Source organism: Chironomus tepperi, unplaced genomic scaffold (genome assembly GCF_022539635.2).
Source record: "Chironomus tepperi strain 1889 unplaced genomic scaffold, CSIRO-AGI_Ctep_v1 contig_354, whole genome shotgun sequence".
Taxonomy (NCBI): domain Eukaryota; kingdom Metazoa; phylum Arthropoda; class Insecta; order Diptera; family Chironomidae; genus Chironomus; species Chironomus tepperi.
In genome coordinates this window covers 1,584,677-1,597,120 of record NW_027226476.1, presented here as the reverse complement: position 1 = coordinate 1,597,120, position 12,444 = coordinate 1,584,677, and the positions used below count along the sequence as shown (strand labels likewise).

Sequence of the window (12,444 nt, the reverse complement as noted above, 5' to 3'; positions counted from 1 at the left end):
TATTAATCATCTACACTAAAATGAAGTAACCCTTTTGACATGAAATTTTAAAGTTCAAAAATCAGCAAGCAAATTATTCATGATAAAGAAAAATTATCTTTTATGCCATAACGAACACGGTTACAGCTTATTGATTTGAATAATAAAAGTGTTGGCCTGAATTGTATTCAATGTAAATTTTTAATTAGTTTTTTTACGAGCAATTAGGCTGTGTAGAGTTGTGTTCAGAATATCCTTAATGGAATTCTATAGCAGTGATGGGCAACCTGGAGGCCGCGATACACTTATTTAGATGTGCCATTTTGGAGATGCCATGAGTCGTATGACGCTGTGATTGAGGCTTATCACCCAGGGATGCTAAAAAATTTATGTCCTAAAAATAAAAGGTTGCGCATCACTGGTCTATAGTAAGTGAATTAGGACAATCCTTAATAGCCGATTGATTTCCGAGTGACAGAAGGCTCCATCTAGTAGCCATTTGAAGGACTTTGTTCATTATCCTTCCTTACCCCTTCCTAAAGCATATAAGAAGAATTGTCAATTGTAAAAACTACTTCCAATCAACAATAAGCATGAATCCTCACGTTTCTGTCATGAATTTCACCAATAAGTAAAAGTCACATGTCAATAAAAATTAGCAAATGTGATCCATTAAAATAATTATTGCTTATTTTTATCAAACCCTCAAAATCAATTTCAACATTTATGGAGACAAAAAATCACACTTTATAGCTTTAAAGTTTTTTTTTACGTTGCTAATTGAAGCATAAGCGTGTAAAAACATGAAATCAAGATCGATGATTTCGCAAAAAGCTTTTTTACGATTTTTAAACGAAAATAAAAACGTAAAAAATTTCGTGTTTTGTGCTAAAAACGTAGCCTAAATGTTTGAGTCAATGATACGTCTCTAAACATTGGAAAACAGAAATGATAAAGCATGTGTTTTATGTAGTTGCACTATCAAGGCTTGCTTGCATTCCTCTATTTCAAAAGAACATTGTTTGTATTATTATTCTCGACAGTCAGTTAATGCAGTATCAATGAATTTATGGAAATTTTCTATCCTCTACGTTTCCACATATGCATATAGACAGGTATTGTGCAAAATATCAAGCGTGTTTTTGCACGTGATCAATTTAGCCGCTACAGATGATGACAAAAATAGATAATAAAAATTTGCATGCTCTTTGGAATTAAAAAAGATGCTCAAAATTTATTGATTTGTGCTAGAATTGCGTTTTTGTGACTTTACTCCCGAGCGACATAATCGAATCTATTCGGGGATCAACAGAAATTATCAAACCATTTATCAGTTGCCATTCTGGTAAAAACTTTTCGTTGCCAACTTGATAATTTGCAGCATGATTGAATAGGTAAAATCATTAAAATTGAATATTCATACATTAATAAGGGATTCGATAATTATTTTCAGATCATCAGTTGCTCTTTAACCCATTCTCATTTGAATTCACACGTGCCGTACCTACAAGATTTGGCATTTAGGAAAATTCAGGTCCTTTATTCTAAAGGCAAATTTAATTTTGAAATTTTCGAAATTATACAAGAAGCTTCAAGTTAGATCTAAGTATGAGTACAGAGTGTTTAATTCTATAGCTATGATCCTAGATTGCAGACATTAGTTAATCCTTACTAGTTACTAAATCAAAGTCAAGTGAATTGCAAATCTTTGAGTATATCGCAATATACTCAAAGCAGACCAAGTAGGCAATATGGAATCATGTTGGAATTGGACTTCTGTGATGGTCCTTCAACCATATATCATTGGAAGTGCAGTAGTAAGGGCAATACAGAGAGTGTATACTTTATATATTATACTTTGCCACATTGTCGAGTAACTCAATAGTTCAGTGATAGGAGCATCTTCAGTGATATTCGGAATCGCTTTTCTGCCAGATCAACAGATCTACATGAACTCTTAAAAGCCGCGTCTAAACATCAGCAATTGTGCTGTTCAGCATGATCTTCTATCAAGAGATAACGAAATCGGATCTTAGTTCCTCATATTCTAGTTCAATTTCCAACCATGGATTACAATTTCGAATTCACTAACATTTGAATCTTCTCAGAATTCATTTGCTTTTAATATGAAGCCCTTTAATGCTGTAATTCTTGTAGAACACGTGTAGTATTATCAAATTTAGCATAAAATCAACCCCAATTTTCTCTATTTTTGTGCTTTTCAAGATCATTTAATATTACCTCATTGTCATTACTCAACCGTAAATAGCAAGCTATTAATCAAACAAACTGCTTACAGATTTAATCAATTCTTTGCAGTAAGTTCCAAATCATTATTGATTTGAATGCAAAGGTGAAAGTTTCGTATTTCTAGAATAAATTTATAGCATACCAATGCATATAAATTCCATCAGTAAGAAGTCAAAGCATATATATAAAATAAATTAAGGTTGGAATCATTTCACGATGAAAGGGAAAAGGCTTCGTCTGTGAGACAATAACTTCAATAATCAAGTCCGAGAATCGATTCTTTTCTCTTTTTTTTTACTTTTGTTTTCCTTTTCGTATGTTGTGCATCATTAAAATTCTGCATTTCTTATAGTCCGAGAAAAAGTAGTAAACCGGTTCTTTTTGAAATTAACAAAAAAAAAAAGAGGAAAGAAAGAAAGACTGACTGAATGTATACGAAAAACGGTGGTTTGTGGAACAGATTGAAATTCTTCTTCTTTAAGTTGCGAAAGCATGACATGAGTCGCTTATGTAACCAAGTTGAGTATAATTTTTCTTATGCATGCAGCCTGTGTCTCACTGTCTCACCCAAGATATTGATTAAACCTCATAAGAATGGATATAGCATCACATTACGATAAATCTGCTCATAATTTCAGTCAGAATACAATCGTCCTATATATTTTATATGCGAAGCTATGTGCAGCTACACAAAAAAAAAAATCTATAATTCTCGTTATACATTCTTACTGAATGTGTATCATCAAATAATAACACGTGTACTGCAAATATTATTCATTATAATTTATTTTGTAAAGTGGGAAATGGAAAGAAAGTTAAAACATTGCAAATTTAAACTGCAGTAAGTTGCTGACTCGACTCAAAAATCCATTACACTACTTGCAAAAAAAAGGCATTCTGCTGGCTGTTTTGTTGTAGTTTTAATGAAATTTTCCAAGCACATAAAAAAGTGGTCAAGTTCATGCAATGTGTTTACTAAAAGAAATTTTAAAATATACCAAAAAAGTGCTTAATCAAGCACAGGCATGTTTAATGTTGTCAAATAATCATTTTTGCATTTTATTCTATCTAGTAAGTTTGTTATTATAGATGAAAGAAAGACATTGCATAAACATGACTTTCGCGTGGATTTTCATGAAATGAACAGAAGTGCTGATTTCATTATGACATGATGATGACTGAATTGGGCTGATGGATGTTTCCTAATATTTTGGTAGAAAACTTCTGAATTGATGAATTTTTGCAGCTATCATTAGTATTATGCATTTAGTGGTTATTTCGCCATTACCCTACACGTAAAGAACATGCTTTAATGGTATAGAACGGTATCTAAAAGCGGTATCTTGACCTGTAAGGGATCTTATGATTCATTTATAAAGTTTGATGGATTTTTATCAATTCTAGCATTCGTAGACATAAGCATGTATTAAACCAAATAACCTAAATTTCAAGAAGTCCCAAAAAAAATCTACGGATACTTATTAATAGATTGATTTCTAGAAAGCCTGAAACTTGTATGATGTTAATAGGAACTTCTCTTTTTTTCATTTTCCGACAAGTGTCTGAGAGATTCCGAGATTTTTATTATTTAGTTATCATCTATTGACAGACAATCTAGAAGTGATTCGAAGTGGCTCGATGGCGGAATGGTTTAGTACTTCGGTACATAATTATTGCAATATCGACTTTGTGACCATAGGTTCGAGACTCGGCAAGAGAAATTTTTCACTTATCCTTTTTCAAACCATATGTAGTGGAAACGCACTTCCACAGCCTTTCATTGTAGATTACAGCCAGTAATGTCATTAAAGAAGTGTTTCTGATCCCACCATAAAATGGAAAGGGTACTGAGTGAGGTCTGGCACACTCTTACTCGTTAAACAATTATTATCCGCGAATTCCCTTAGCCGCAGCTTTAATTGATAGACAATCGAGTGCCCGAATTTGTCTCAAAGGTTCATTTCAAGCTTAAAATAGATTTTTCTGATGAATGGAAGATTTGACCTACTTTTTTTGTAGGCATTCTTGATAAGTTACTATAAAGTATAATTATCTCTAATATCATAAAAAACCGCCTAATCTTATCATAGTTTATTAATGATTCAATTAGATGTTGTGCCATTTTTGATGGTAAAAAATTGTAAAATTCATCAAGAAATTTTAATTTGCAACCCTTTTTAAGTAGCTTTTCCGTATAAAAATTTTCCTCTCAATTAATATTACCAACTGACCCGGCAAAAATACGCTTTAGTCATCCACGTGCGGGTACTTCCAACATTTTTTTTTTTTCATATTATTTCATTTCTCGTGAATGCTAAAGGAGAAAATGTTCGCTATATTTTCCTAACGAAGAAAATAAAACGAAATGTCCTTGGCCCACTGACATACTTACAAAACGTTACAAGAAATAAATAGAAAAAAAAATCACTTGCACTCGATTTTGGTACTTGGAAATACATTTTTGGTTATTCGTAAATTTAGAATACATTTCTCAACACATAATGGATTATTTAAGACATTAAATATATAGGACAGATTAATCTACATAAAAAGGTATTAAAAGAACTTTAACGTAAAAAATTTGAATGAAATTTGATAAGCAAATAGTCAACAATGGAACGTGATAATGAATTATATTTAATATTATTTTAAAACAAATCGTTTCAAAAAAGTTATTAACTTGTGAGTCAGAGCCACGAGCTCCCTTTGAAAAAATGAAAAACACCCTCGAGTCATGTGTGACCTAATTTCCATAATTCTATATGTTTTAGTAGCAAATTTTTTACTGTTTCCTTTTTTTAAATTCGTGAGACTCGAAATGACTTGTTGATGATAAAAAAATATAAAATTAAGGAATTTATTGTCGGCATCAGCTTGTGAGTGGAAAAAAAATGAACTGCGAATAAAAAAAATTGGGTCAATTCTATGTGTTGACGATATGTTCCTTCTACTCTACATTTTATAGCGATAAAAGGAATGTTTACTAGTTTGTTTACGTACAAACTCCAAATTTCATAATTATCGCAAAAGTAAAATTGGAATACTGGTACACATAAGATTTGGAGTTTAATATGGAATGGAAAGATAGTTAAGGATTTTGTACAGCATCGCGGCGTCTGCTCAATACTGTGTGAGAATGTTCTAGCATGTATTAATGTATATATGCTACATAACCTGCACCTAGCATGCTTTTTGCCTTGATATCTTTAATTACAAAAAAAAACTTTCTGAGAATTCTAATGACTTCTAAGAAAATCCTAAGCAGCACAATAAGGCGAACCGCATTTTTTGCCGTAAAAATGGGTCAAAATCGTTCGTCATGTTGCCATTAGGACTAATTCGCATCTTATCGTCCCTAGCAAACACGTCGTGTTGATCGGGAATTCAGTATCAATAAATTATGTAATCTAGTATTAGTAACAGATTTAGATGTCAGAATCAGCAATTGAGTAATTTGACATGATGCCAGAGCAAGATTTCTGACCCAGCAACAGTCAAATGATATAACAATATGAAAAACATTTGGTAGTAACCTAAGGTCCACATGTGAAGGAACATAACTATAATAAGTGACTAAATTACACGTCCTAAAAAGAAGCTTGACACAAATTTGAATGAAATCATATCACATGTTGATTTATGCAATTAAGGCAAGCAATAGTAGATTTCTTGAATATATTAATACTAAGAATGATTATGTATTTTCTGGAAATTCGCTCATGTCAAGTAAATTACATATTAATTAATTAAGTAAGCTATGAGTATAAAAATTGTTAAGTCATACACATGCCCCAAATTTAGACTTCATTATATGAAGCAACAAGTTATAAGGATTGGGATGAGAACGATGGTGTTCGTAAGCTACTAGCCTTACGATAAAGGCTTATGAGAAGAACTTGAAGAAAGTTCGAGAAGTGCCATCTTCATCTTAACATTGATACAGCTAAAGACTCTAAATCACTCAATTATTGCACCAGATACCCATCTAAACCATCCAAAATCATCAATTTATAATCAAAGTATATCCAAATGCTCGTAAATTCAAACTATATCAATCAGAGACAAAACAACACATTATGCAAATAGAGTCTTCATCAAAGCAGACACCAACATTTCCATAATCAAAGAAATTTCTTAATTTATCAATATTTGACTGTTTATCAAGCCCAATTCAAATTAGTACAATCTATGAATAAATTTCACGAAAAAGTCTTGCTTTTTGCTATTAATTCACAAACAATAAATTTTTAAATATTCGAATAAATGCCAAATTTGATTTCTTTGTGTTATGTTTGTGAGATAGACTAATTGATATGACTCCTTATACAGCTTTGTTTAAGAAATTATGTCGAAACAATAAGATAGATTTGAAGGATTGGCTTTTATTTTTTCTACCAGCATTAGCTTTTTAAGTGCAGCTCATTTTGCTGAATAGTTCTAAACATTTTGTAAATTAAGACTATCATTGTGATGCTTTTGCTTTTGCTGTAAGAGATTCTTTGTAAAATCATCTTCAAGTGCAGAATCAACTTTTGGAACTAAATTGAAATTTGAACTAATCTTTCCAATTCTAATCCTCATTTTAGAAGAAAACTTTGGTAATTAAATTTATGGAAGTCCTCAGAATCACTACCATGAAAATCTCTCCACCCATAGCTCTATAAGAATGTATATAAAATTGCATCATCGCTGTTTACTGTGTTTATATATCCAGTTTCGCCATAACTTGTATGCAAAAATCTTCAAAAGCTTTCAAACCATGGAAAATTCCAAAAAATTAATTTAAGAGATGAATTTGAGTTGTGTGCTTGGTATTTGATAAGAAATATCAGGCATATCGTGTTCATGGCATTTTCTAAGCCAACTCATCGTGTCAGTAAACAAGCGTATAAGATTTCTTTATGAACAAAATTTAAGTGTGGATTGCAAAATTTTATTTTTTCTAAATTTTGTGAATCACTAAGCATTGAATTTGGTAGTAAAAACTGTAATTAAATAAAGTTTTGCAATAAAAGAAAAAGTCTTGAGAGAAATAAAGGTTCAATCAGAGTTGGAATTGCATATAATTAGACAACTCTTGTGCTAGGCTACTTGTCTAGGCAAATATTTGTGTCAAATCATGAAATTGTACTTGACCAAGAGTAGTATAGTCCTAATAAGTCATTAAACTAGTCATATAGTCAAGCTAAGCCATAAATCTAATCACCAAGTCGAAGTAAGTCATAAAACACATTCCAAGTCTAGTACCTAGTCACCTGGTCGAGTAATTAGTATTCTGACCCTACTAAGTCATGCTACAAGTCACCATAGCAACAAAACTAGTCAAACAATTGTGTTAAGTCAAGAAACTAGTCAGTTAGTCATGCTAAGTAATACCAGTAGCCACCAACTCTGTGTTAAATGCAACTTGAAGTGTTGCAGTCCTGACTTTCTAGTTCTTGTCCTAAAAAAGAGCGAAAATAATTAGTTAATCATGCTTTTGCCATCAACAAATAAACAAAAAGTAAATGAACAATTTTTTCAAATTTATTTTAACGCTAATCGTGATATTTGAATAATGCAAGAAAAATTAAAGTTTTCGCTTCGTCAATTTTTGTGCTTGCTATTAACATTAAAATTAACTAACTTAATAGCTTTTTTATGAATATGCATCCAAAACTTTTTCTAGTCTCCTTCAGACAGCTTCAATCTGTGTCATGGCAACATGATTTGTATGTCAATGTTGTCTACTCAGATAGATTCATCTTAAATACATTCTCAGTGCTGACTCTCACTTTGATACGTATTATATGACTTGTTTTGTGAGAAATACTTGGATATTACAATAGACAAACTTATCCTTTACAACAACATTAACAAATTTAATTTAATTTCGTGAAGATGAATAGCTGAATATACGTTGATACTTGCAGTATTAACACACCAAGAATTTCCAACCTTGACACACTTTACCAACATTTTTCAAATGTATTGTGAGTTAGGTGCTGTATTACTCAATACTTACGCTTTTCATAGAAATTTTTTTTATTTTCATTTTCATATATACATGAACGAACATACAGACACTCACATACACAAATCTCTCGTGGGTTTTTTTGTGTATTTCTCATTTTTATTCATTATAAATTCTGCGTTTTGATCAGTTTTTGTGAAATAATATATAATTAATTAGATTTAATTATGTTTCACATTGGAACAGATATTAAATAGAAATATATTACATACATATGTAAGTCTCAATCAACTTTTTTTATTGTTTATTTTGAAGACGTGCGATTGCGCATTGATGTACAATTTTAGAATTAGAACAAATAAATAAACATGATTGCAATTTTTCATTCTCTCTCATTCTTTGTAGCTTATTTCTATGTCGTTTTGTTAGATTACAACTTTTTAATTACATTGTTGGAACTCGATTTTATTGAGGGATTTGACGGGCCATAAATGACATAATTTCGAATTTATTATATAATGATTTAATATTGCCACCCAAAAACAACAAAACTTTACTTCCGAAATATATTTTTACATCACATTCGGAGTTAAGAAGAATCAGCAACAAATCGTCGTAGACAGGGTGTGTTGATGTTCTGTTTTCGAGGGAAAAATGAGGTTTTTTTTTTTTTTTTTTTTTAGGTTAAATTTGTTTTGAATGTTATTCATTAATTAAGATTTACTTTTAGGAAGCTCTCGACTGAAGATTTGAAAGAATTACATTAATACATTTTTGGAATGACTCTTCACCATCAATTTATTGCTTAACATTTAAATTTCAACAATTTAACCTCAAATTAGTTCGAATTTCGAATTCGAAAAACAATTTTCGAAAATATTGAATTTTTAAACCGTTACAAATTTTGAAGAAACCATTTCGAACTCGAAATTCGAATTTCGAAAACAGAAGCGCATCACACAGCATCTGACATTAGAATAGATCGAAGAGTATATTAAAATTTGTCTGTCTTACCTTCTGCGGATTTATCATTTAATTCTGCTTGAATTTCATTAATTTCCACTTCCATTTGTTCAACACGCGCCAAATCTTCGAGACTTAACTCATCTTTAGTAGAATTATCACATGCATTTGTACCAACAATCAAGACATTCGAAACATTTGGATTTGTAGCGATACTGTTTAAAATTAATGATGAAACCTCTTTGTCGACTTCATCTTCTGGGCAATTACTACTTTTAATTTCATTAATATTATTGAGAATAATTTTCGTTTGGGGTTGAATTATTTGGTTTGAGAATGTTGTTGTAGCTGCAGATGAGCAACTGTCTGTTGCATCATAGCTTTCAATAACTGTAGCCGTAGCTGAGCTATTAGCTCGCTGAAAATGATGGACTATCGATATGGTCGTCGTACTATTTGCATTATCATTACTTTGGTGTGAATTATTTGTATGGGCAATAATATCATTGCTGCCTGCTGCTATTTTTGATGATGCCGCGGTAGTTGTGATAGCTTCTTCATGCATCTTATAATTTAAGCAAGAGATTCACATACACCGAAATAACACTTCGATTTTTTTTCTTCTTTTTCTCTTTCTCGAATATTATTTTATATATTAGCATGAGAATACAAAAAAAAACACAATATATATATCACGCGACGGTTTATATTTTTTTTTTCACTATACACTTACATCTAGCAATTTAGAACTATACAGCGTAATATATTGCGCGACAAGATGGCATGGATGCGTGTGTATGTTAGTTAGTATATTAAGAAAAAAATAAATATTCTCAATGGATAATTTTTTTTCAGTTATTCATATTTTTTTTTATATAATGGCAAAAATTCTTCATTAAAATGAGTTCTTCTCTTTTGGCATTTATTACATTCACACATACCACTGTATTAAGCGCCAAGTTTCCTGTCGAAATACTTTTTATTTCTCTTAAGATTTTTTTTCAACAATTTTTTAAATTTAATTTTAATTTTTTCATATAGGCCTGTGTCTGTGCCTTATTTACGTTATATTTTCTTGATTTATTTTACTGCGTTGATGTCATCAAAAGAAGAAAAAGTCCTTTCTGACATAAATTCATTTTCATCTTGCTGCTTATGTACATAATCATTTTATAATTGTGTATATAGGTTTATAGAACACACATTAGTATGTTATCACTAAATTCAGTATGATAATCACAATTACTGTCAAAATACTTCACGTTTTTTTTTATTTTACTTCTCTTTTCTCGTCGTCGACGTTTGTAGCCAAAAAAACAGTGCACATAAAATTTATTACATTGTAAAATAACTTTTTTTTTCAATCAATCAAACACGAATTGAACAGACTTTAACAACACTTTATAATTTTAGATTTGGTTTCTTATATTTTAAGCGTAGAATTATATTTATTAATCACACTTATATATCTCATCAAATTCTATTATTTTTTCTATTTTTAAAAGCTACCGCTTTGCATTTTTTTGCTTTTTTTTCCTTATTTCATTTCTTATTTTTATTATTTTCAACAAAAAACTTGTTCGAAACACTGCCTTGTTTAATATTATCTTTATAATTTTATAAAAATTTATCTAGTTATTGTGAATAATTTTAAGGACTTTAGCAACACAACAAATTCAATCCAGAGGATAACAAAATTTGAAATTCGGGAATAAAAGAAGACTGTTTCAACGCTATTAAAAGTATGGAATGACATTGAAAATATACTCATACTTTGATAGCATCAACGCAAAAAAACAATTCTCGAGGCTTTTAGTAGTATTGAATTTACTAGCAATGTAAAAGAAAGAATGAGATAGGTAATGGGAATTTAAGGAAAATAGGTCAAATTTTTGGAATCATGGAAACGATGTGGAAATGTTCATTTTATTCCTGGGTGAAGGAAATTTTCCACTCTTGTAAAAAAATGCATCTTTATTTAGGATATAATTCCTGACGTCACATTCTTTTTTTTTATTCATAATGAATTTTTTTATTGGGTTAGTGTGAACTTACATATTATTTTTCTTTTTCTAATACATAAGCGTTCCATTTATTAAAGGGAATCAATTTAGTTGCATCATTTTTACGGTTTTATTAAACATTTCAACATCATTTATGTCGCATGTGATGCAGTAAATTGTTTATATCTTCATGCATTTTCTTTTGACTAGATTATTAGTCGAATTATTAGAATTTTTTCAAACAATTGCAATGTCGGATTGACCCAAATGACATTTTTCTAATTTTAATAGAAAAACACAAATGATTCTTTAATATGGATTGGAATTCATGATTTATGAACATTTACACACATTTTCCACAATAATTCACCTCAAATTTCCATTTCCTTATCAATTATTAGCAATTTTTTTAATGTGCTTCACAACTTGCGCCAAAAATTTATAACACGGAAAATTCAGAACCTTACAAATATTTTGAACCCCTCAAATGTTTTTTTTCTTTCTGAGGAATACACGTGCTGTTATGAAAAACATTTAATCTCATATTTTAGCTTTACATCATGAAATAAGTCTGGAAAATTAACAAAATTTAATTTGTTGCATCGCAATTTGTTTCTTTTATACTGGATGGAATGTAAATATGACTGTATTCCTTACTGCTTTGTTTATATCTATTTTTAATTTTAAACTCACCAAAACCAGTTTTCGTCAGTTTCAAAAATGTGTATTTCCTGAAAATCATAAGAAAATTGCTCGATTTAGAATTTCACTGATTTCTGTAGAATATTTTGAGGAATAAACAAAAAGTCATTGCTCACGTGGGTGTGCATAGTATGAAAATTAATGTGCGTCACAGCAGGCGATGTGTTTCATTTGAAATGAGCAAAATTTTGTGCATTTTTTGTAATGTTGTGAATTTTAATTGTGAAAAGTTGTGTACTTACTGAGATGTGAGCTTCCTGCTGTGGTATTGGTAAGAATCTGCCAGCTGCTTTCGGTTTGATGTCATAAATGTTTAATTTTGCAGCAGAAAAATGAAAATTTGTGATTTATTGTGTTTTTAAAAAAATTAATTACTCAGAGGGGATTCAACTTTTTATTTTCACTTTTTAAACTTCAAAAGTACGTTAAAAATTCTTACAGACTACAAAATCACATTTTAAATGAGAAGCACAGAAAATTAATTGTTTTTCATACTAATCTAAGGCTACTTTGCGGAAAATATTCATGAAATGTTAGCAAGAAATTAAATAAACACATAAATTGTCAACTAAACGAGAAAAGTGCGCCAAAAAA

The 12,444-nt window shown here is 30.3% G+C and overlaps 1 protein-coding gene and 1 long non-coding RNA gene across 4 annotated transcripts in view; one reads left to right on the top strand and one right to left on the bottom strand.

Annotated features, from left to right (window-relative positions):
• ftz-f1 (ftz transcription factor 1) overlaps window positions 1–10,721 on the bottom strand; it is a 39,668-nt gene extending 28,947 nt beyond the window's left edge. For 2 of the 3 annotated variants that reach the window (XR_011544776.1, XM_070645399.1), the window contains exon 1: window positions 9,197–10,718. Coding sequence is in view for 2 of the 3 variants with exons in the window: in XM_070645399.1 (XP_070501500.1) it covers window positions 9,197–9,710 (514 nt within the window). In the remaining variant the exon portion in view is untranslated. Of the gene's footprint in view, window positions 1–9,196 lie in introns of all 3 variants that reach the window. The other variant, XM_070645400.1, reaches the window with a different exon arrangement.
• On the top strand, window positions 8,371–9,007 carry LOC139094366 (uncharacterized). Its single transcript, XR_011544777.1, has 3 exons — window positions 8,371–8,458; window positions 8,588–8,806; window positions 8,913–9,007. It is a non-coding gene; the product is annotated as an uncharacterized lncRNA (long non-coding RNA).
• Window positions 10,722–12,444: the final 1,723 nt, after the last annotated feature.